Source organism: Falco punctatus (assembly GCF_963210335.1).
Source record: "Falco punctatus genome assembly, chromosome: 4".
NCBI lineage: Eukaryota > Metazoa > Chordata > Aves > Falconiformes > Falconidae > Falco > Falco punctatus.
In genome coordinates, this window is record NC_137583.1 from 8,225,071 (window position 1) to 8,248,111 (window position 23,041).

The window sequence follows — 23,041 nt, forward strand, 5'->3', positions numbered from 1 at the left end:
CGCGTGGCCCGACTGGAGCTGGGGGTTGGACCCAATGATGTTTGCAGGTCCCTTGGCCAGCCTGTGGCTCCGTGATGGGCACAGAACTTGCCACCACGGGGCCTGGGACCACTGAGTGCTGGGTTGGGAGGGGGTGCCAGGATGGGGGCAGCCGGGGCTCTGCCAGCCCCGCAGGCTCTTGCTGGCTGAAGGAGACTGCCCCATCCTGACGTGACTCACCCTGCTGTGCTCCCCAGGTGCTGCTGCAAGAGGAGCCCACTGACGACCTGGGCACCACGGTGTGGCAGCAAGCCATGTTGGCCATCACCTCCATGAGGTACCTGCCCCGGCCCCCACAGCTTGGCCTCCTCGGTGCCAGGTGGCCCCGACAGCACTCGTCCCATATGGGGGGCATCCCCCGTGCTGGGTCTGAGAGGGAGGGGCAGGGGGCGGTACAGGGTTTTCCCCCTCAACTTGAGTGTCAGTAGCGTGGGGGTTGACATGACCCCTGTGGCGTGGGAGCCGAGCCAGGTCTCCAGCCCCAGAGTCTGCCTCTCCCTTGCTGGGCCCCAAGAGCACCCCGTTGTCCCTGCAGCAGAGTGGGACTGCTTCTGGAGGAGAAGACAAGCAGCCTCCTCCAAGCCTGCTTCCGCAGCATCTTCTACCAGCACCCACAGGAGGACACCCAGGACCCCGAGGCTTCCCTCTACTCCAAGGTATGCCACAGGGTGAACCACGGGGAGATCCCCTGCCCCAGGGTCCCTTCCTGGGCACCGCAGGGCCATGGCCGTCCCCCCCTGGCTTCCAGGGCTGCCCCCAAGACTCTGTCTCCCTCGCAGACCATGGCCGTGATGGACAGCATGCTGAAGGTGCTGGTATGCAGTGCTGGCACGCTTGGCATCCTGGAGCTGCAGAACATCTTGCAGGTCTGGCCTTGGCACAGGGTCCCTATGGGCAGTGACCCCCGGCTCGAGCGGTGGCCCTCCCAGCGCCTGGTGCAAGGAATGGGGCAGGCAATGTCCCTCCTTCCCCGCCATGCCCCTCCCACTAGCCCCTTGCCCCCTGGCTGCTGCCAGAGCCCCTTCTTCTCCTGCCACAGCTCACCCCACCTCTGCAGCCGTGCTTGCTGCCCATCCTGCCCAACACTCCCGCCCAGACAGACCTGCCTGTCTGGCTTGGCAAGGGGAGCCCAGCCCTGGGGCTTTCCCCCTCCAGCTTTACCACGGCACATATCCCAGAGCCCCCACCACCGTTCCCCAGGGAGCTGGTCACCACAAAGCCTTGGGGTCCCTGGGTGGGGGGTGCAGGGACGTTGTTTGAGGGGGGAGGAGTGGAAGGCAGCAGAGGCAGCAGCAGGAGCAGGATGCGGCGACCTGCCTGGCCGCAGCAGGCTGCTGCGAGAGGCAAGAAGGACACATGCCCCATGCCAGGCATTGCCCCGGAGCAAGCCTGCCTGTGCCGTGCTGCGCCATGCCACCTCCCTGGCACACCAGCAGCTTTTCTCCTCCCAGGTCCTGCTGCCCTTCACCAGGTCCCAGAGGGAAGCAGTGCAGGAGAGGGCCGTGGCGCAGATTGCCAGTCTGATCGAGTTCACCACCTGCTCCATGCCACAGGTACCGAGCTCCTGGTCTGGGCAGTCCCACTGCCCTGTCCCTGCAGCCCGGAGCCCTGGCACCTCCTGGGGAAGTTGGGCACCCAGTCAGCAGGAGGCTGGGAGCAGGAGTCTTTGCCCTGTCCCTGCCCTGTCCACGCTCTCTCCCAGGGCAGGGCAGGGCAGGGCTGCCGCAGGCACAGGCAGGAACTTGGCTTCCCTGCTCCGGCCTGGTGCCCGGCTGCTCTGGGAGCAGCTGGGGCTCACCTTGTGACCGGCCTCACCTTGTGCCTGCACTGCCTCTCTTCCCCCAGGTCTGCTCCTGCTTTGCACAAACTATAGTCCTCAGACACCAGTGCTCCAAGAGTCATCAGTTTGCGATACTGGGGCTGCTGGTGGGGCACCTCATTCTCTGCTGCACCTGCAAGCGTGAGAGGACCCGCCACAAGGCTGCAGAAGCTCTCCATCACCTGCACACCTTCATCCTGAAGCAGAGAAGTAAGAGAGGCCGTGTCGGGCTTGGTCCCCCCCAGCATGGGCAGCCAGTGGCCACCCTCCTTGGCCAGAGAAAGCCGCATACAACCTGCCTGCCTGCCTGCAGTCTGAAGAGCCATTTCCTCTCAGCCCTGCTCACAACAGCCCCGGACCCTCCCTGCGTATCTGCTCCCCAGACCTGTCAGGGCGTCCCAGTCCTTTGCCAGTGACTTTTCTGCCCAGCACTCAGACTGCACCTCCAGCTCTGCACCCTCTCTCTCAGCACCCCGTTTTTTCTCCTCCCCAGGCAGGCAGCCCTGGCCGCATGACAGAGGGCAGCTGGAGCACCAGGAGGTCTGGCAAGCGAGGCAGCCCCAGCAGCTTTTGCAAACCAGCAGCACCAGAGAAATCTTCTTGGTAAGAAGGGCCTTCAGCTCCTGGCTGGCGGGATCAGCATGAGCGAAGGGACACCTGATGCATGGCGATAGCGGGGGCTTGCGCCGATCCCGAGCAGGAGCGAGGCAAAGGCCTCCAGTGAGCTCTGGTTCCCCATGGCACCCTGACCCCCACCGTCCATCTGCCCAGTGCAGCCTGGCTCTGCGTCCCACTCCCTGCACAGCCAAGATGCTCTGGGGGATGCTCTAGGTGACAAATCTCCCTTCCTCTCCTTCATGCCGCAGAAGTTCACGAAATACCTCCGTCCCTCTGACCGGGCAGACATCATCCTCCTAGCCATCAACAACATGAGAGACCCAAGCACCTACAGCATCCGCGTGGCTGCCCACATAGTGGGCATCCTTGTGGTGGGCCCTGCCTTCCAGCCGGGGCAGGTGAGTCGCCCAGGGGTGGCACAGCTGATGCTCCAGCCCCCCGGGGCACCGTTCCTCCCCCGGCTCTGCACCTGGCCAGCGCTGACACCATCTCCAGCTGGCATACCACAACGGGAACAGAAGCAGCTCCCAGAGGGAGCTGGGGAAACAGCCGCGCTCACCCTACTGACATCCCCACTCCCTCCTGTGTCTCCTCTCCAGGTCTTGAAGATCGTGCGCGCCATCTACACAAACCTGCCCTCCATCAGGATGCTGGTAGCCGTCAACAGCCTGGACAGGGCCCTGCGCGTGCTGGCAGACAAACACCCCAGCGAGGTGGTGGCCGGCCTGCTGCACTGCTCCCCAACATGCACCTAGTACGGGGCTCACCAGACTTTAGGGCTGCTCTCACCCTGGCAGAGGGGCCCCAACACCCTCCCAAGGGACTTCAGGCCGGCCTTACTCCTGGGTGTCCCCACTGACAGAGCCCTGGTTCTCCACAGTGCCGCCATGACCATGTGGACGGTGATGCTCTTTGAGCCCCAGGCTGCCCAGAAAGTGCTGCAGGAGCTCATCAACGTCATGATGAACCAGTCGCTGCACAAGACCTCCGCCTCTACCAAGGACAACCCGCGCATCCTCTCCCTGGCTGTGAGTTGCTGGATGAGGCCTCACTGACCTCCGGGGCTGCTCTCAGCTGTCTGGGGCCACCCCTTCCCTTCCATGCCCGCCCCAAGCCTTGGCCTCCCCAGGGGTCAGCGAGATGTCCGTGTCTGGTGTCTTCTGCAGGCAGCCAGGACCATAAGCAAGATCCTCCTGCAGTCCAGCTGCCCACGGGACGTGGAAGACATTTTCCCCCGGCTTTTCCTGGCACTGCTTTTCCAAGTGTCATTCACCACAGAGCTGACGCCAAAGGAGGTGCAAATCTTCTGGAAGGGCCACCAACAGGGTCTGATTACTCCTATCAGGTGCGCCATCCCTGTCCGCTCGTCCCTGCCAGCCACCTGGAGCCAAGCCAGGGGCCCCGGTGGGAGCTGAGCATTTCTCCTCGTGCAGGTCTGTGGTGCGGGCCATGACGGTGCTGCTCTGCAGGATGGGCCTTGAGAGCCACATGCTGGCCATCGAGGCGCAGGGTGGCTGGGACATGCTGCTCAGTGCCCAGACCCACCTCCTGGGAGTGCGCATCGTGGCCAGGTGAGAGCCCCTTCTCCACACTCCTGGGGGACTGTGCACCCCACACCACCCCCTCCCTTGGGGCTGATGGCAGGGGGTCCCCACTGCTTGCAGAAAGTGCTGCAGTCCAGTGATGACCAGACTGGTGCGACCCCCAGAGATGTGCCCGCCTGGCTCAGGCCTGACAGTGCTTCCTTCCCCCTTCCAGGGAGATGAGGAAGACCCCAAGATCCCTGCGCTCCACCATCTTCTGCCATCTGGCAGAGCTCCTCTGTGTGGCAAACCCCTCCTGGGAGATGGTCGCCATGGTCTTCTTTGTTGAGGTGAGCCTGATGGCACTGCTCCAAGCTCCCTCCGATGCTCAGTTCTCCCATGCCCGCTGCTGCAGCGGGAGCTGGGGAAGCAGGTGGGCTCTGGCTGGTACCATGGAGGAGCCAGGCGAGCAACCAGTGCGGTGTGGGGCACGGGGGCTCTCCGCAGTCCCTGCTGCCTCCATTCAGGCTTGGCCTTGCCCCGGTGTCCTTGCCCTGCCTGAGCTGATGGCTGGAGCCAGTGCTGCACCTCTCCAGCTCCTGTTGCGTGTGTTTCAGATGGTGGGCTGCATTGGCCTCAGTGAAGAGCTGGACTGTGCCCTGGCAATCTTCCCCACGTACCTGCAGAGCCAGTGCCTGGGGATGCCCACCCTGGTGCTCAGGGCCATCCTCAGGCTCACCGAGAGGCCTGACACAGTGAGTAGGGGGCAGCTGGGGCAGCCAGGACAACAGCCCATGGCAGAGCTGTGGGTGGTAGGTAACGTGGTGGCTTGGGCTTTTGTGGGCATGGGGAGCTGAGCCAGCTGCAGCCAGCTCTCCCGCGTCCCTGGCCCACTGCCCCATGGCAAGGGGAGAGGCAGCAGTGCCGAGGGGAACAGGGTCCCACTGCCAGCACGTCCCAGCAGGGATGATGGCAGCAGAGCCACCAGCCCGAGTGTGGGGTCTGCAGAGCGTGGCCGTGGGGTGATGAGCCCCGCGATGAAACGCAGGGCCTGCTGGCAGCTCGCGCAGCTTTCCAAGCAGCGCTGGTCACCCACCAGGCTGCTCAGGGGGTCTGTTGCAAAAGGGGGCAGCCGAGGGTCTGGCAAGGAGCCAGAGCTGTCTGTCCTCCCCCTGCGCACCCTGCTCTTCCCATGGCCGTGCCAGGGAGCCCTGTCTGCCAGGCGCTTGCCCTCGTAACCCATGCTGCCTGCTGAGAAGCCAGCGGGGAGGCCAGTGCTCACGGGGAGGGTTTTCAGCCCTGCGGTCGCTTGCCGCTTCACAAAAATGAGGTGGCGTGTCTCACACAGGTATGGAAAACCCTTGTCCTGCTGCCGTACGTCATGGAGCGGCTGCAGGCTGATGACAGTGACGGCAGCGCCGTGGCCCTCTCCGTGCTTGACAACATGCTCCAGCTTCCGGCGGGGAAGAAGCCCAGCCTCATTGCCCCGGCGCTGGCTGACAAGCTCCAGCCACTCTTTGACAACGTAAGGCTGGCGGAGAGCCCCATGCTCCCCTCATTGAGCACCTCGTTCGCGTCTCCCACCGCAGCCCCCATGCTCTGCAGGAGGATGCTTTGCCCTGCAGCCCCCAGCCACTGTCGCTGCCCTCGGTGACTCCGTGCTGCACCCCAAACCCCCAGCGTGGACTCACCCTGGCTCGGCCTGCTTGCCGCAGGGCAGACGGGGGTGGCAGGACAGCAGCCGGTGTGCTGAGCAACACCAATGTGCACCCTGCCCTGGCAGCATCCCCCAGTCCTCCACAGGGTCTCCCTCTCCGGCCCCCAGCCCCTCTGCACAGACATTCTGCATGCCACGGCTCATGCACTCCCTTATGGAGCAGGGCTGCCTGCAGCCATCTGGGGGAAGTTCACCTCCACGTCAGCCCCTCGCTTGCCACGGGCTTGCGCTTGGGGCTGAGGTCCTCCTCCCCTCCTTCTCCAGCATTTGGACACTGTGCGGGAGCAATCCATCCACCTCTTCCAAAGCTTGATGTGGCTCGTGGTGGGCGCTGAAAAGAAGAAGATGAAGAAGAAGGTGTGGAGCAGCCTGCTGCCACTGCTCTTGCACCTGCACGATCAGAACAAAAGTGTGGCCAAGGTGGGATTCTTAGCCTGACCGGTCCTTTGGGCCCGGCAATGCTGACACTGGACCCTTCAAATGTGTGCCACTGGGAGGTCTAGCTTGCTGAGTCCCTAGGGCCAGGCAGAGACCCCCTCCCTGCCCACTGCTGCCCTTCTCCTGCTGCTGCCCAGATGGACGGGGAGGTGGGTCCCTTTCCCACCCAGCTCCCTCCGCACAGCCCCTGCCATGGGTCCTGCAGCCCCAGAGACTGAGCTACAGCTCCACAACAGCCTGGGGCCACCAGGGCCAAAGCACTGAAGCCCTAACGGCCTTCCAGTCAGAGAGGGTGATTGTCCTTCTCTTCCCCGGGGTGCTGAACATGGTGACAGCACCAATTCCCAGCTGGAGTGTCTTCCTGGCATGGGATAGAAGAGGTTCTGAGCCCCGCCAAGAGGGAGGACACAGGGTCCTGTGCCCTCGATGGTGGTGGTGGCATATCTGTTGCTCACCAGGCCTCCCAGGAAGCCCTCCGCAGTGCTGGCCTGTTCCTGAAGTGGAGGCAGCTGGCGCACATGGCTGAGACCGGGCAGGCATGGAGGATCAGCGAGTGCCTGGTAAGCAGAGCCCCAACACCCCTGGGATCTTCCCCGGGCAAGCCCTGCCCTGTGCCCTGCGGGGAGGGAGGGGGGATGGAGGGCTGTGCCCCCTTGGCTGCACACACCCTCCTGGAGCAGGCTCAGCTCCACATTGTCTTTGCCCCTGGGGTCCCCAAGGGGACCCTGCCACTAGGGTGGCAGCCCTGCATCCCTGGGAGCCTGATGCTCCCTCTGAACCCCGGTGCCACACAGTGGGGAGCTGGGGATGTCCTGCTGGGGGGAAGGGGGATGGCCCTGGGTGGAGGGATGGCCAAACGCGGGGGCACCTCTGCGCCCACCCTGCACCCTTCTCCTCTCTCCAGCTGGCCAAGAAGAGGAGCAGGGCCATGGCCTACCTGCACCAGAGCCTGCATTACCTGCACAGCTCGCAGGAGCCCCTGCGATGGGAGGCTGTCAGGTTCATCGGTGAGCCATGACTCCCAGGGTCCCTGTGTCCCAGCACAGGACCTATGGGGCACCCCTTCACCCCCTCCTGCCCCTGCCTGCACAGGTGGGGCTGGCAGGAGGCTCATCCATCCCCTCCCTGATGCTGCACTCCGGGGTCAGCCCTCCCGGGGGGACCGCGCAGCCAGGTGGGCTGGCTGCAAGGGTCTCTGAGCGGCAGCAGCATCCTTGACACACTGTGTTGCTCCAGGGCTCGTTGGGCGGTGCGTGCGTGAGCAGCAGCACATGGAGTACATCCGACATGGTGAGCGAGGGCAGTGGGGAGGAGGAAGGAGCTAGCACGGAGCTCCCCCCCGCAACCTGGGCAAGGGGGGATCTGCTCCCAGCGTGCCTAGGGGGGACGGGGTGTTTCTGCAGGGGGCTATTCCTGAGAAGCAGCTTCCAGCCGAGCCACCTGTCCCCTGGCTGCTTCCTGGCCCTGGCAATCACAGGGTGCAGTGTGCCCTGCCTGGAGGGGACACAGGGCTGTCACCTCACCTCTGCTGCTTTGTCCCCACAGTGCTTAAAGGCGCAAGGAAAGACACCAGCCCCCTGGTCTCCTCCCTGGCAACTCAGACATTCCTCATCCTTGGACGACGAAGGCTGTAAGGGGTGGTTTAACCTACGACTACTGCGCTTATGGCTGCCAAGGACATGGGGGAGGTGGCACTCGACCCCCAGCGAGGGCTCTGCTCAGGCAGAGACGAAGCAGCAGCCCCAGCCCGAGGATGCTCTGCAGGCTTCTCTTCCTGAAGGCTAACAGAGAAGAAGACACCTCAGCCCCAGAGGAGCTGGCGTCCTCTGGAGAGCAGCAGGACAACTGCTCTTTCCAGTGGTCCAGGGCAAAGACGTGCCCTCATGCTTCGCCTTTGCCATAAAGTGCCAGCTGCTCCACTGGGCTGTGAAGCAGAGGGGAGAAGCCCAAGGTGGAGCCGAAGCAGAACTTGAAAGCAATGCCTTCCTTCCCCTCTCCAGGGCCACGCTGCCGCAATAAATGACTTTTTCTGCCACCCACTGTCTGAGCAGCCTGCACTGCCTGGGGCTGACGTGGCCGAGCCCAGGGGCTACCAAGCCGCCGATGCTCTGGCTCCAGCAGCACAGGCCCCTCCATGTCCCCAGCAGGATGGGCAGCTCTGCCTCCTGCCCATGCCACTTGTCCCCACCTGCCCTGCAGCCACTGCTGCCCAGCACGTCACCAGAGCAGCAGTAAGGGGGCACACTGCAAAACCAAGCCCTCTGTGGAGCCATCAACAAAGCCCAACAAACAAAGCCCAAGCCTTTGACCAGTCTCCAAAGGGGAGACCACCTGCGGGCAGCCAGCAGCCCCTCCACGATGCCCCGGGCATGCACGGCAACAGTCTTTGGCCACCTATGGCCGGGGCGGTGAGCCTGTGGCGGCACAGAGGCCGGCCGAAGGGCGCTCCCGCTGCCCGCCGGGCTGCCCGCTCCCGGCTGTCCCGCACACCGGCCCCTCAGAGCCCACGCCACCGCCTTCCCGACCCCGCTGCCCCTGCGGCCCCACCGCCCCTCAGCGCCGCGGGCCGGCCCCGCGCCTCCGCACAGAGCGGCAGAATCAGACGGGTCAGGGCTGGCAGGGACCTCTGGAGACCATCCAGCCCAAGGCCCTGCGAAAGCAGCTCCCCCAGGAGCCGGCCGCTCAGGGTCACGGCCAGGCGGGGTTTGAGAGCCTCCAGAGACTGCCCAGCCCCGGGGCAGCCCACCCCAGGCCGTGACACCCCCACAGCACAGCCCATCTCCTCCTGCTCGGAAGGGAAGGAGCTCCCTGTGTGGCCGTTTGTGCCCGTTGCCCCTTGTCCCGTTGATAAGATCCCGTCGGGCCGAGGCCCAGGTGCGGTGCCCAGAGCCCAGGCAGCGCCCTGAGGGAAGGTGCCGGAGGCAGTGACAGGCACGGGGGCTGGTGGCCCTTCCCCTGGCCGCCTGGCCAGGCACGGGGGCTGGTGGCCCTTCCCCTGGCCGCCTGGCCTCAGCCACTCCTGCAGCTGGGGCGAGAGAAGGCTCCAGGAGCCCAGGGACTGGGGCTCCCAACTAGGCACACCTAGAAGCCTCTGGGACTCTTTGTCCAACAGCCCTGCTGGCAGCTGCGGCGCTGGATCCAGGAGTGGTGATCTCCCCCTCTCTCTAGCTGTCTTGCCCCATGTCCCGCCCCCGCCGCCTCAGCTTTTTCTCCTAAAGTAATACAAGGCCTACCCCAGCTTCTCCTAAAGCCACATAGCTTGGTTGGATATAATTGTGAAAGGGTCAATGTTTACTGGGTGTTTGTTCCATTAAAGTTGATGTTTAGGTACGGACCTCGGGTGTTACCTCAGCGCAACCCACAGCAAGGGCATTTGCGAGTCTCAGTCGCTCTCTCCCTCCTCATAGCTGGGATGCGACAGATCCCCCCTGAGTCTTCTCTCCTGCAGGCTGAACAGGCCCAGCCCTCTCAGCCTGTCCTCCTAAGGGAGATGCTCCAGTCCCCTCACCATCTTTGTAGCCCTCTGCTGGCCCCTCTCCAGTAGTTCCTTGTCTCTCTTGGACTGGGAAGTACCTTCTGGAGCCCTCAACCATGGCATTCCTCCAAGGAGGTCCTTGAAGAAGACAGCGTTAGCTCTCCTGTAGGCCAGGGCGGCAATCCTACTTGTCGGCTCGCTTCCTCAGCACAGGACCCTGAACTCCGCCATCTCATGGTCATTGCGGCCAAGGCTGCCTTCAACTTTCACATCCCCAACCAGCCCCCTGCTTGCGAAGAACGGGTCTGAGAGCACAGCTTGCCTCGTTGGCTCCTCCACCACCTGTGTCAAAAAGTTACCGTCGGTGCTCTGCAGGAACCTCCTGGACTGTGTGAGCCTAGCTGGGTTGTCTTTCCAGCAAGTGTCAGGGAGGCTGAAGTCCCCCGTGAGAACCAGGGCCTGGCATCGTGAGGCTGCCTGCCATTGTCTGTAGAAGGCCTCATTGGCTTCCCCTCCCTCATCAGGTGGCCCGTAGCAAACACCTACAACGGCATCCCGCGTGTTGGCGGGCCCCTTCATCTTTACCCGTAACCTCTGGACTCGTCCTGCACCCACCCCAAGGGAGAGCTCGCGACCTTCCCGTTGCTCCCTCACACAAAGAGCAACTCCACCACCTCTCCCTGCTGGCCTCTTTTCTAAAAAGCACACAGCCACCCACGACAGCCTCCCAGCCGTGGAGGCTATCCCGCCATGTCTCCGTAACTGCAATGAGCTCATGGCCCTGCGACCGCACACAGATCTTTCATTCTTCCTGGTGATCCCCTGTGCCGCGTGTGCTGGTGTATGGGCATTGCAGAGAGGCGACCGAGCACACAGGTCTCCCGGGAGGGGTGCAAGAGGATCCACCGCCGCCATGCACAGCCTGGAGGCGGTTGGCCTTCTGGGACTCATCTCGGGAGGCAGCTAAGGAACACATATCGCTGCTCTGCTTGGCCTGGCTTATGCCCCAGTCGCAGGTGATGGCACGAGCATTGCCGCACTGCAGCCCTCCCCCTGCATCCTTCGCTTTAAAGCTCGCCTCGCCAGGTTGGCCCAGCAGGCCTGGGCTGGGCCCAGTGGGGCTGGGGTGAGGAGCAGGGGGACTCCCCCCGCCCCCGCCCGGGTTCCAGCCAAGGGATGATGGAACAGTGCCCTGCACCATGGCAACAGTGCCCGGGGTAACCCGAGTGACCCCAGCAGTGCCAGTCTGTGCGGCTGCGGCTGAGCGCACGGGAGGGCGTCTGTCGTCCCTGTGTGCCCACCAGCCTTGGAGCAAGGGGAGCCGCGCAGGCCTTGTCCCGAGCCCCAGGTGGAAGAGAGAAGAGCCTCAGCGTGCCTGACGGTGTGGGGGCTGAGCCCCAGCTCAGCCTGGCCACAAGCGGGTGCGGCCCCAGGAGCGAGGTGACAGAGGGGTCCCTACGACAAGTGGCATGCCCCCAGTCTAGATGAACCCCAGCCCCATAGAGGGAGAAGGAGGAAGAGGGAGTCAGTCCCAACCCCCTAGGGCAAGGAGCGGTCAGTGGGGCCCTGGGGCATCAGGAAGGGTCACAGTGGGGCACTTTGTGACATGCCGTGTCACCCGGTGCTGCCCCCACAGTGTCTGGGAGGAAGGTGTCGGGGCAGGCTGGTGGCAAGGAGCCCCCTGAACAGAGCTACTTCTGCCCCACCGCCCCTGGCAGGGCAGCCCCGGGTGCTGCAGGCTTCCCTTCACCCCTTTCCTCTCTCCCTGCCGCAGGATGGCGGGGATACCCGCCAGCCACCCCAGGCAGTCCTGGCAGGAAAAGGACAGAGCTGCCCCAGCTCCCAGCTCGCGGCTGAAGCCCAACAATTGTAAGTTCCCGCTGCTGCATGCGCGTGAGTGTGAGGGCATCGTGGGCAGGGGGCTGCCCACTCTGCTCACCCTGCCCTGCCCTGCCCCAGACTCGCAGCCCCCGGCCAGGATGGCAGCCAGGCTCCCATGGGGCAGCGGCCAAAGACCCAGCCCTGCCACAGCATCCCTGGGGCAGGGACCCTCCCTGCCCCTGGTACCAGTGCATCCTTCACCCAGGCACACCGGGCCCCCCTCCTGGTGCTGCCCTCCAGCATCGCACCCTCACCCCTGGGGCGCGCAGGGGACACCAGTGTCCCAGCCTTGAGCTGGGGCTGGGGACATCCCCAGGAGCTGGGCGGAGGGCTCGCGCTTTGCCCACGGCCTGACCCCAGCCCTGCCTGCTCTGTGTCCGCCAGATTCCTGCCACTCTGACTTGGCTGCGCCCACAGAGGAAGAGAATACCCTGGACATCATCCGAGGCTTCCTCAGGATCAGACCAAAGGTATGCGTGGCCACTTCTACGAGGCTGTGCCCCTACCTCCCGGCCAGTCTTTCTGCCCACATGCCCTGCTCACAAGGTGCCGGGGGCTATGCCCCCTCCCAGCTGTCTCTCCCCACTGACACTGTTATCCAAAAAGTGTACGCCTTCGCCCGTTGGGCAAGAGCCATCCGACGCACGGAGTCCAGGCATTTCTTTATTACGGATTCGCGCAAAGCTGGGGCTTAGCTGATGATGCTCCACGAAGCAAGCGCAAAGCTCAGAAGAACAAGATTAACATTTATGCAGTCTAGTTATACATACGTATTTTCCAAACTCTACCTAAAAGATGCTATTGGTAATTAGTACGCGCGGTAGCTTTCCGTTGGTCTATAGATCTCTCGCTTTGATTTCAAGTTACAGTGTGTTTTTCATTTACTGCATGTCTGAGGGAGGGGTGAGGGTGAGTCCTTTAGTCCTGACTGGAGTCGGTGGTTGCGCTCTCCCCCCGCTGCCTTTACCTTGCCCCTAGTTTCAGTCTCGTTCCGCTGGCTTCTTGCCTTTGTTGCAAGTAACGGGCTGTTGGCACCTCCTGGGGTGAGGTGTTCCCCTTATCAGGCTTGGAGTTCTCCTTCAGGGGCACTTGTCATTAGGACAAAGTTACAGACGTACGGCGACCCTAACTTCACGAGCAGAAGTGAATCCCTTCATGGTGACTACAATGTGATAATGGGGATTGAATGCATAGCTAGACATCAGCGCTGTCTGTCCCTCTGTCCCCTCCTCGGCTGGCAGCAAGCAGACCAGAAGCTGAAGTTTCTGGCCGCCATCTGCACCGCCTGCGGCACCGCCACCATGGACTCCAGCGTGTGGGACGAGCTTTACGACTTTCAGTGGGAGGTGGTGGACACCATCCAGGTGAGGGGACAAGCAGTCAGGCCTCAAGAGGCAGGCCCAGGGGCAGTGGGCAGTGGCACAGCCCTGGGGGCAGGAGAGGGCTTGGCCGGGTAGGGGGGTGTGAAGGAGCGCTGCTCCAGGTTTCTCTCCTTGGAGATGTTCTAAAACCACTCGCGTGGCCCGACTGGAGCTGGGGGTTGGACCCAATGATGTTTGCAGGTCCCTTGGCCAGCCTGTGGCTCCGTGATGGGCACAGAACTTGCCACCACGGGGCCTGGGACCACTGAGTGCTGGGTTGGGAGGGGGTGCCAGGATGGGGGCAGCCGGGGCTCTGCCAGCCCCGCAGGCTCTTGCTGGCTGAAGGAGACTGCCCCATCCTGACGTGACTCACCCTGCTGTGCTCCCCAGGTGCTGCTGCAAGAGGAGCCCACTGACGACCTGGGCACCACGGTGTGGCAGCAAGCCATGTTGGCCATCACCTCTATGAGGTACCTGCCCCGGCCCCCAGCTTGGCCTCCTCGGTGCCAGGTGGCCCCGACAGCACTCGTCCCATATGGGGGGCATCCCCCGTGCTGGGTCTGAGAGGGAGGGGCAGGGGGCGGTACAGGGTTTTCCCCCTCAACTTGAGTGTCAGTAGCGTGGGGGTTGACATGACCCCTGTGGCGTGGGAGCCGAGCCAGTCTCCAGCCCCAGAGTCTGCCTCTCCCTTGCTGGGCCCCAAGAGCACCCCTTTGTCCCTGCAGCAGAGTGGGACTGCGTCTGGAGGAGAAGACAAGCAGCCTCCTCCAAGCCTGCTTCCGCAGCATCTTCTACCAGCACCCACAGGAGGACACCCAGGACCCCGAGGCTTCCCTCTACTCCAAGGTATGCCACAGGGTGAACCACGGGGAGATCCCCTGCCCCAGGGTCCCTTCCTGGGCACCGCAGGGCCATGGCCGTCCCTCCCTGGCTTCCAGGGCTGCCCCCAAGACTCTGTCTCCCTCGCAGACCATGGCCGTGATGGACAGCATGCTGAAGGTGCTGGTATGCAGTGCTGGCATGCTTGGCATCCTGGAGCTGCAGAACATCTTGCAGGTCTGGCCTTGGCACAGGGTCCCTATGGGCAGTGACCCCCGGCTCGAGCGGTGGCGCTCCCAGCGCCTGGTGCAAGGAATGGGGCAGGCAATGTCCCTCCTTCCCCGCCATGCCCCTCCCACTAGCCCCTTGCCCCCTGGCTGCTGCCAGAGCCCCTTCTTCTCCTGCCACAGCTCACCCCACCTCTGCAGCCGTGCTTGCTGCCCATCCTGCCCAACACTCCCGCCCAGACAGACCTGCCTGTCTGGCTTGGCAAGGGGAGCCCCGCCCTGGGGCTTTCCCCCTCCAGCTTTACCACGGCACATATCCCAGAGCCCCCACCACCGTTCCCCAGGGAGCTGGTCACCATAAAGCCTTGGGGTCCCTGGGTGGGGGGTGCAGGGACGTTGTTTGAGGGGGGAGGAGTGGAAGGCAGCAGAGGCAGCAGCAGGAGCAGGATGCGGCGACCTGCCTGGCCGCAGCACGTTGCTGCGAGAGGCAAGAAGGACACATGCCCCATGCCAGGCATTGCCCCGGAGCAAGCCTGCCTGTGCCGTGCTGCGCCATGCCACCTCCCTGGCACACCAGCAGCTTTTCTCCTCCCAGGTCCTGCTGCCCTTCACCAGGTCCCAGAGGGAAGCAGTGCAGGAGAGGGCCATGGCGCAGATTGCCAGTCTGATCGAGTTCACCACCTGCTCCATGCCACAGGTACCGAGCTCCTGGTCTGGGCAGTCCCACTGCCCTGTCCCTGCAGCCCGGAGCCCTGGCACCTCCTGGGGAAGTTGGGCACCCAGTCAGCAGGAGGCTGGGAGCAGGAGTCTTTGCCCTGTCCCTGCCCTGTCCACGCTCTCTCCCAGGGCAGGGCAGGGCAGGGCTGCCGCAGGCACAGGCAGGAACTTGGCTTCCCTGCTCCGGCCTGGTGCCCGGCTGCTCTGGGAGCAGCTGGGGCTCACCTTGTGACCGGCCTCACCTTGTGCCTGCACTGCCTCTCTTCCCCCAGGTCTGCTCCTGCTTTGCACAAACTGTAGTCCTCAGACACCAGTGCTCCAAGAGTCATCAGTTTGCGATACTGGGGCTGCTGGTGGGGCACCTCATTCTCTGCTGCACCTGCAAGCGTGAGAGGACCCGCCACAAGGCTGCAGAAGCTCTCCATCACCTGCACACCTTCATCCTGAAGCAGAGAAGTAAGAGAGGCCGTGTCGGGCTTGGTCCCCCCCAGCATGGGCAGCCAGTGGCCACCCTCCTTGGCCAGAGAAAGCCGCATACAACCTGCCTGCCTGCCTGCAGTCTGAAGAGCCATTTCCTCTCAGCCCTGCTCACAACAGCCCCGGACCCTCCCTGCGTATCTGCTCCCCAGACCTGTCAGGGCGTCCCAGTCCTTTGCCAGTGACTTTTCTGCCCAGCACTCAGACTGCACCTCCAGCTCTGCACCCTCTCTCTCAGCACCCCGGTTTTTCTCCTCCCCAGGCAGGCAGCCCTGGCCGCATGACAGAGGGCAGCTGGAGCACCAGGAGGTCTGGCAAGCGAGGCAGCCCCAGCAGCTTTTGCAAACCAGCGGCGCCAGAGAAATCTTCTTGGTAAGAAGGGCCTTCAGCTCCTGGCTGGCGGGATCAGCATGAGCGAAGGGACACCTGATGCATGGCGATAGCGGGGGCTTGCGCCGATCCCGAGCAGGGGCGAGGCAAAGGCCTCCAGTGAGCTCTGATTCCCCATGGCACCCTGACCCCCACCGTCCATCTGCCCAGTGCAGCCTGGCTCTGCGTCCCACTCCCTGCACAGCCAAGATGCTCTGGGGGATGCTCTAGGTGACAAATCTCCCTTCCTCTCCTTCATGCCGCAGAAGTTCACGAAATACCTCCGTCCCTCTGACCGGGCAGACATCATCGTCCTAGCCATCAAGAACATGACAGACCCAAGCACCTACAGCATCCGCGTGGCTGCCCACATGGTGGATGTCCTTGTGTTGGGCCCTGCCTTCCAGCCGGGGCAGGTGAGTCGCCCAGGGGTGGCACAGCTGATGCTCCAGCCCCCCGGGGCACCGTTCCTCCCCCGGCTCTGCACCTGGCCAGCGCTGACACCATCTCCAGCTGGCATACCACAACGGGAACAGAAGCAGCTCCCAGAGGGAGCTGGGGAAACAGCCGCGCTCACCCTACTGACATCCCCACTCCCTCCTGTGTCTCCTCTCCAGGTCTTGAAGATCGTGCGCGCCATCTACACAAACCTGCCCTCCATCAGGATGCTGGTAGCCGTCAACAGCCTGGACAGGGCCCTGCGCGTGCTGGCAGACAAACACCCCAGCGAGGTGGTGGCCGGCCTGCTGCACTGCTCCCCAACATGCACCTAGTACGGGGCTCACCAGACTTTAGGGCTGCTCTCACCCTGGCAGAGGGGTCCCAATACCCTCCCAAGGGACTTCAGGCTGGCCTTACTCCTGGGTGTCCCCACTGACAGAGCCCTGGTTCTCCACAGTGTCGCCATGACCATGTGGGCGGTGATGCTCTTTGAGCCCCAGGCTGCCAAGAAGGTGCTGCAGGAGCTCATCAACGTCATGATGAACCAGTCGCTGCACAAGACCTCCGCCTCTACCAAGGACAACCCGCGCATCCTCTCCCTGGCTGTGAGTTGCTGGATGAGGCCTCACTGACCTCCGGGGCTGCTCTCAGCTGTCTGGGGCCACCCCTTCCCTTCCATGCCCGCCCCAAGCCTTGGCCTCCCCAGGGGTCAGCGAGATGTCCGTGTCTGGTGTCTTCTGCAGGCAGCCAGCACCATAAGCAAGATCCTCCTGCAGTCCAGCTGCCCACGGGACGTGGAAGACATTTTCCCCCGGCTTTTCCTGGCACTGCTTTTCCAAGTGTCATTCACCACAGAGCTGACGCCAGAGGAGGTGCTAATCTTCTGGACGGGCCACCAACAGGGTCTGATTACTCCTATCAGGTGCGCCATCCCTGTCCGCTCGTCCCTGCCAGCCACCTGGAGCCAAGCCAGGGGTCCCGGTGGGAGCTGAGCATTTCTCCTCGTGCAGGTCTGTGGTGCAGGCCATGACGGTGCTGCTCTGCAGGATGGGCCTTGAGAGCCACATGCTGGCCATCGAGGCGCAGGGTGGCTGGGACATGCTGCTCAGTGCCCAGACCCACCTCCTGGGAGTGCGCATCGTGGCCAGGTGAGAGCCCCTTCTCCACACTCCTGGGGGACTGTGCACCCCACACCACCCCCTCCCTTGGGGCTGATGGCAGGGGGTCCCCACTGCTTGGAGGAAGTGCTGCAGTCCAGTGATGACCAGACTGGTGCGACCCCCAGAGATGTGCCCGCCTGGCTCAGGCCTGACAGTGCTTCCTTCCCCCTTCCAGGGAGATGATGAAGACCCCAAGATCCCTGCGCTCCACCATCTTCCGCCATCTGGCAGAGCTCCTCTCTGTGGAGAACCCCTCCTGGGAGATGGTCGCCATGGTCTTCTTTGTTGAGGTGAGCCTGATGGCACTGCTCCAAGCTCCCTCCGATGCTCAGTTCTCCCATGCCCGCTGCTGCAGCGGGAGCTGGGGCAGCAGGTGGGCTCTGGCTGGTACCATGGAGGAGCCAGGCGAGCAACCAGTGCGGTGTGGGGCACGGGGGCTCTCCGCAGTCCCTGCTGCCTCCATTCAGGCTTGGCCTTGCCCCGGTGTCCTTGCCCTGCCTGAGCTGATGGCTGGAGCCAGCGCTGCACCTCTCCAGCTCCCGTTGCGTGTGTTTCAGATGGTGGGCTGCACTGATCTCAGTGAAGAGCTGGACTGTGCCCTGGCAATCTTCCCCACGTATCTGCAGAGCCAGTGCCTGGGGATGCCCACCCTGGTGCTCAGGGCCATCCTCAGGCTCACCGAGAGGCCTGACACAGTGAGTAGGGGGCAGCTGGGGCAGCCACGACAACAGCCCATGGCAGAGCTGTGGGTGGTAGGTAACGTGGCGGCTTGGGCTTTTGTGGGCATGGGGAGCTGAGCCAGCTGCAGCCAGCTCTCCCGCGTCCCTGGCCCACTGCCCCATGGCAAGGGGAGAGGCAGCAGTGCCGAGGGGAACAGGGTCCCACTGCCAGCACGTCCCAGCAGGGATGATGGCAGCAGAGCCACCAGCCCGAGTGTGGGGTCTGCAGAGCGTGGCCGTGGGGTGATGAGCCCCGCGATGAAACGCAGGGCCTGCTGGCAGCTCGCGCAGCTTTCCAAGCAGCGCTGGTCACCCACCAGGCTGCTCAGGGGGTCTGTTGCAAAAGGGGGCAGCCGAGGGTCTGGCAAGGAGCCAGAGCTGTCTGTCCTCCCCCTGCGCACCCTGCTCTTCCCATGGCCGTGCCAGGGAGCCCTGTCTGCCAGGCGCTTGCCCTCGTAACCCATGCTGCCTGCTGAGAAGCCAGCGGGGAGGCCAGTGCTCACGGGGAGGGTTTTCAGCCCTGCGGTCGCTTGCCGCTTCACAAAAATGAGGTGGCGTGTCTCACACAGGTATGGAAAACCCTTGTCCTGCTGCCGTACGTCATGGAGCGGCTGCAGGCTGATGACAGTGACGGCAGCGCCGTGGCCCTCTCCGTGCTTGACAACATGCTCCAGCTTCCGGCGGGGAAGAAGCCCAGCCTCATTGCCCCGGCGCTGGCTGACAAGCTCCAGCCACTCTTTGACAACGTAAGGCTGGCGGAGAGCCCCATGCTCCCCTCATTGAGCACCTCGTTCGCGTCTCCCACCGCAGCCCCCATGCTCTGCAGGAGGATGCTTTGCCCTGCAGCCCCCAGCCACTGTCGCTGCCCTCGGTGACTCCGTGCTGCACCCCAAACCCCCAGCGTGGACTCACCCTGGCTCGGCCTGCTTGCCGCAGGGCGGACGGGGGTGGCAGGACAGCAGCCGGTGTGCTGAGCAACACCAATGTGCACCCTGCCCTGGCAGCATCCCCCAGTCCTCCACAGGGTCTCCCTCTCCGGCCCCCAGCCCCTCTGCACAGACATTCTGCATGCCACGGCTCATGCACTCCCTTATGGAGCAGGGCTGCCTGCAGCCATCTGGGGGAAGTTCACCTCCACGTCAGCCCCTCGCTTGCCACGGGCTTGCGCTTGGGGCTGAGGTCCTCCTCCCCTCCTTCCCCAGCATTTGGACACTGTGCGGGAGAAATCCATCCACCTCTTCCAAAGCGTGATGTGGCTCGTGGTGGGCGCTGAAAAGAAGAAGATGAAGAAGAAGGTGTGGAGCAGCCTGCTGCCACTGCTCTTGCACCTGCACGATCAGAACAAAAGTGTGGCCAAGGTGGGATTCTTAGCCTGACCGGTCCTTTGGGCCCGGCAATGCTGACACTGGACCCTTCAAATGTGTGCCACTGGGAGGTCTAGCTTGCTGAGTCCCTAGGGCCAGGCAGAGACCCCCTCCCTGCCCACTGCTGCCCTTCTCCTGCTGCTGCCCAGATGGACGGGGAGGTGGGTCCCTTTCCCACCCAGCTCCCTCCGCACAGCCCCTGCCATGGGTCCTGCAGCCCCAGAGACTGAGCTACAGCTCCACAACAGCCTGGGGCCACCAGGGCCAAAGCACTGAAGCCCTGACGGCCTTCCAGTCAGAGAGGGTGATTGTCCTTCTCTTCCCCGGGGTGCTGAGCATGGTGACAGCACCAATTCCCAGCTGGAGTGTCTTCCTGGCATGGGATAGAAGAGGTTCTGAGCCCCGCCAAGAGGGAGGACACAGGGTCCTGCGCCCTCAATGGTGGTGGTGGCATCTCTGTTGCTCACCAGGCCTCCCAGGAAGCCCTCCGCAGTGCTGGCCTGTTCCTGAAGTGGAGGCAGCTGGCGCACATGGCTGAGACCGGGCAGGCATGGAGGATCAGCGAGTGCCTGGTAAGCAGAGCCCCAACACCCCTGGGATCTTCCCCGGGCAAGCCCTGCCCTGTGCCCTGCGGGGAGGGAGGGGGGATGGAGGGCTGTGCCCCCTTGGCTGCACACACCCTCCTGGAGCAGGCTCAGCTCCACATTGTCTTTGCCCCTGGGGTCCCCAAGGGGACCCTGCCACTAGGGTGGCACCCCTGCATCCCTGGGAGCCTGATGCTCCCTCTGAACCCCGGTGCCACACAGTGGGGAGCTGGGGATGTCCTGCTGGGGGGAAGGGGGATGGCCCTGGGTGGAGGGATGGCCAAACGCGGGGGCACCTCTGCGCCCACCCTGCACCCTTCTCCTCTCTCCAGCTGGCCAAGAAGAGGAGCAGGGCCATGGCCTACCTGCACCAGAGCCTGCATTACCTGCACAGCTCGCAGGAGCCCCTGCGATGGGAGGCTGTCAGGTTCATCGGTGAGCCATGACTCCCAGGGTCCCTGTGTCCCAGCACAGGACCTATGGGGCACCCCTTCACCCCCTCCTGCCCCTGCCTGCACAGGTGGGGCTGGCAGGAGGCTCATCCATCCCCTCCCTGATGCTGCACTCCGGGGTCAGCCCTCCCGGGGGGACCGTGCAGCCAGGTGGGCTGGCTGCAAGGGTCTCTGAGCGGCAGCAGCATCCTTGACACACTGTGTTGCTCCAGGGCTCGTTGGGCGGGGCGTGCGTGAGCAGCAGCACATGGAGTACATCCGACATGGTGAGCGAGGGCAGTGGGGAGGAGGAAGGAGCTAGCACGGAGCTCCCCCCCGCAACCTGGGCAAGGGGGGATCTGCTCCCAGCGTGCCTAGGGGGGACGGGGTGTTTCTGCAGGGGGCTATTCCTGAGAAGCAGCTTCCAGCCGAGCCACCTGTCCCCTGGCTGCTTCCTGGCCCTGGCAATCACAGGGTGCAGTGTGCCCTGCCTGGAGGGGACACAGGGCTGTCACCTCACCTCTGCTGCTTTGTCCCCACAGTGCTTAAAGGCGCAAGGAAAGACACCAGCCCCCTGGTCTCCTCCCTGGCAACTCAGACATTCCTCATCCTTGGACGACGAAGGCTGTAAGGGGTGGTTTAACCTATGATTACTGCGCTTATGGCTGCCAAGGACATGGGGGAGGTGGCACTCGACCCCCAGCGAGGGCTCTGCTCAGGCAGAGACGAAGCAGCAGCCCCAGCCCGAGGATGCTCTGCAGGCTTCTCTTCCTGAAGGCTAACAGGGAAGAAGACACCTCAGCCCCAGAGGAGCTGGCGTCCTCTGGAGAGCAGCAGGACAACTGCTCTTTCCAGTGGTCCAGGGCAAAGACGTGCCCTCATGCTTCGCCTTTGCCATAAAGTGCCAGCTGCTCCACTGGGCTGTGAAGCAGAGGGGAGAAGCCCAAGGTGGAGCCGAAGCAGAACTTGAAAGCAATGCCTTCCTTCCCCTCTCCAGGGCCACGCTGCCGCAATAAATGACTTTTTCTGCCACCCACTGTCTGAGCAGCCTGCACTGCCTGGGGCTGACGTGGCCGAGCCCAGGGGCTACCAAGCCGCTGATGCTCTGGCTCCAGCAGCACAGGCCCCTCCATGTCCCCAGCAGGATGGGCAGCTCTGTCTCCTGCCCATGCCACTTGTCCCCACCTGCCCTGCAGCCACTGCTGCCCAGCACGTCACCAGAGCAGCAGTAAGGGGGCACACTGCAAAACCAAGCCCTCTGTGGAGCCATCAACAAAGCCCAACAAACAAAGCCCAAGCCTTTGACCAGTCTCCAAAGGGGAGACCACCTGCGGGCAGCCAGCAGCCCCTCCACGATGCCCCGGGCATGCACGGCAACAGTCTTTGGCCACCTATGGCCGGGGCGGTGAGCCTGTGGCGGCACAGAGGCCGGCCGAAGGGCGCTCCCGCTGCCCGCCGGGCTGCCCGCTCCCGGCTGTCCCGCACACCGGCCCCTCAGAGCCCACGCCACCGCCTTCCCGACCCCGCTGCCCCTGCGGCCCCACCGCCCCTCAGCGCCGCGGGCCGGCCCCGCGCCTCCGCACAGAGCGGCAGAATCAGACGGGTCAGGGCTGGCAGGGACCTCTGGAGGCCATCGAGCCCAAGGCCCTGCGAAAGCAGCTCCCCCAGGAGCCGGCCGCTCAGGGTCACGGCCAGGCGGGGTTTGAGAGCCTCCAGAGACTGCCCAGCCCCGGGGCAGCCCACCCCAGGCCGTGACACCCCCACAGCACAGCCCATCTCCTCCTGCTCGGAAGGGAAGGAGCTCCCTGTGTGGCCGTTTGTGCCCGTTGCCCCTTGTCCCATTGATAAGATCCCGTTGGGCCGAGGCCCAGGTGCGGTGCCCAGTGCCCAGGCAGCGCCCTGAGGGAAGGTGCCGGAGGCAGTGACAGGCACGGGGGCTGGTGGCCCTTCCCCTGACCGCCTAGCCAGGCACGGGGGCTGGTGGCCCTTCCCCTGGCCGCCTGGCCAGGCACGGGGGCTGGTGGCCCTTCCCCTGGCCGCCTGGCCTCAGCCACTCCTGCAGCTGGGGCGAGAGAAGGCTCCAGGAGCCCAGGGACTGGGGCTCCCAACTAGGCACACCTAGAAGCCTCTGGGACTCTTTGTCCAACAGCCCTGCTGGCAGCTGCGGCGCTGGATCCAGGAGTGGTGATCTCCCCCTCTCTCTAGCTGTCTTGCCCCATGTCCCGCCCCCGCCGTCTCAGCTTTTTCTCCTAAAGTAATACAAGGCCTACCCCAGCTTCTCCTAAAGCCACATAGCTTGGTTGGATATAATTGTGAAAGGGTCAATGTTTACTGGGTGTTTGTTCCATTAAAGTTGATGTTTAGGTACGGACCTCGGGTGTTACCTCAGCGCAACCCACAGCAAGGGCATTTGCGAGTCTCAGTCGCTCTCTCCCTCCTCATAGCTGGGATGCGACAGATCCCCCCTGAGTCTTCTCTCCTGCAGGCTGAACAGGCCCAGCCCTCTCAGCCTGTCCTCCTAAGGGAGATGCTCCAGTCCCCTCACCATCTTTGTAGCCCTCTGCTGGCCCCTCTCCAGTAGTTCCTTGTCTCTCTTGGACTGGGAAGTACCTTCTGGAGCCCTCAACCATGGCATTCCTCCAAGGAGGTCCTTGAAGAAGCCAGCGTTAGCTCTCCTGTAGGCCAGGGCGGCAATCCTACTTGTCGGCTCGCTTCCTCAGCACAGGACCCTGAACTCCGCCATCTCATGGTCATTGCGGCCAAGGCTGCCTTCAACTTTCACATCCCCAACCAGCCCCCTGCTTGCGAAGAACGGGTCTGAGAGCACAGCTTGCCTCGTTGGCTCCTCCACCACCTGCGTCA

At 63.8% G+C, this 23,041-nt stretch overlaps 4 protein-coding genes across 4 annotated transcripts; all 4 read left to right on the forward strand.

The window, feature by feature from the left end:
• Positions 1-1,575: 1,575 nt before the first annotated feature.
• LOC308063695 (maestro heat-like repeat-containing protein family member 7) lies at positions 1,576-4,566 on the forward strand (the record flags this gene model as incomplete). Its single annotated transcript, XM_080386996.1, has 8 exons — positions 1,576-2,068; positions 2,352-2,461; positions 2,725-3,230; positions 3,357-3,504; positions 3,643-3,821; positions 3,910-4,047; positions 4,235-4,349; positions 4,507-4,566. Exons 3-8 carry the CDS (start codon positions 2,788-2,790, stop codon positions 4,564-4,566), a joined length of 1,083 nt encoding a protein of 360 aa, XP_080243122.1. The 5' UTR covers positions 1,576-2,068; positions 2,352-2,461; positions 2,725-2,787.
• Positions 4,567-4,686: 120 nt separating this feature from the next.
• Positions 4,687-8,189, forward strand: LOC308062842 (maestro heat-like repeat-containing protein family member 6). The gene is made up of 6 exons (XM_080384938.1): positions 4,687-4,754; positions 5,348-5,524; positions 5,981-6,136; positions 6,613-6,714; positions 7,059-7,161; positions 7,391-8,189. The coding sequence occupies exons 1-6, from the start codon at positions 4,701-4,703 to the stop codon at positions 7,477-7,479; spliced, it is 681 nt and encodes a 226-aa protein (XP_080241064.1). The 5' UTR covers positions 4,687-4,700; the 3' UTR covers positions 7,480-8,189.
• Positions 8,190-10,056: 1,867 nt separating this feature from the next.
• On the forward strand, positions 10,057-13,526 carry LOC308062040 (uncharacterized protein). The gene is made up of 3 exons (XM_080382896.1): positions 10,057-11,498; positions 11,895-11,980; positions 12,752-13,526. Exons 1-3 carry the CDS (start codon positions 11,405-11,407, stop codon positions 12,965-12,967), a joined length of 396 nt encoding a protein of 131 aa, XP_080239022.1. The 5' UTR covers positions 10,057-11,404; the 3' UTR covers positions 12,968-13,526.
• Positions 13,527-13,560: 34 nt separating this feature from the next.
• LOC308062956 (uncharacterized protein) lies at positions 13,561-21,211 on the forward strand. The gene is made up of 7 exons (XM_080385268.1): positions 13,561-15,483; positions 15,747-17,069; positions 17,257-17,776; positions 18,370-18,546; positions 19,003-19,158; positions 19,635-19,736; positions 20,081-21,211. Exons 2-7 carry the CDS (start codon positions 16,948-16,950, stop codon positions 20,192-20,194), a joined length of 1,191 nt encoding a protein of 396 aa, XP_080241394.1. The 5' UTR covers positions 13,561-15,483; positions 15,747-16,947; the 3' UTR covers positions 20,195-21,211.
• The last annotated feature ends 1,830 nt before the right edge of the window (positions 21,212-23,041 follow it).

What these genes read in the sequence shown, in the direction of transcription:
- LOC308062842 (XM_080384938.1), top strand. Translation starts at nt 4,701, where the DNA reads ATGCCCACCCTGGTGCTCAGGGCCATCCTCAGGCTCACCGAGAGGCCT. An exon ending in TCACCGAGAGGCCTGACACA is followed by an intron (nt 4,755 to 5,347) that starts GTGAGTAGGGGG and finishes TGTCTCACACAG; the next exon opens with GTATGGAAAACCCTTGTCCT. An exon ending in GGAGGATCAGCGAGTGCCTG is followed by an intron (nt 6,715 to 7,058) that starts GTAAGCAGAGCC and finishes TCCTCTCTCCAG; the next exon opens with CTGGCCAAGAAGAGGAGCAG.
- LOC308062040 (XM_080382896.1), top strand. Translation starts at nt 11,405, where the DNA reads ATGGCGGGGATACCCGCCAGCCACCCCAGGCAGTCCTGGCAGGAAAAG. An exon ending in GCGGCTGAAGCCCAACAATT is followed by an intron (nt 11,499 to 11,894) that starts GTAAGTTCCCGC and finishes TGTGTCCGCCAG; the next exon opens with ATTCCTGCCACTCTGACTTG. An exon ending in TCCTCAGGATCAGACCAAAG is followed by an intron (nt 11,981 to 12,751) that starts GTATGCGTGGCC and finishes CTCGGCTGGCAG; the next exon opens with CAAGCAGACCAGAAGCTGAA.
- LOC308062956 (XM_080385268.1), top strand. Translation starts at nt 16,948, where the DNA reads ATGACGGTGCTGCTCTGCAGGATGGGCCTTGAGAGCCACATGCTGGCC. An exon ending in GGAGTGCGCATCGTGGCCAG is followed by an intron (nt 17,070 to 17,256) that starts GTGAGAGCCCCT and finishes TCCCCCTTCCAG; the next exon opens with GGAGATGATGAAGACCCCAA. An exon ending in TCACCGAGAGGCCTGACACA is followed by an intron (nt 17,777 to 18,369) that starts GTGAGTAGGGGG and finishes TGTCTCACACAG; the next exon opens with GTATGGAAAACCCTTGTCCT.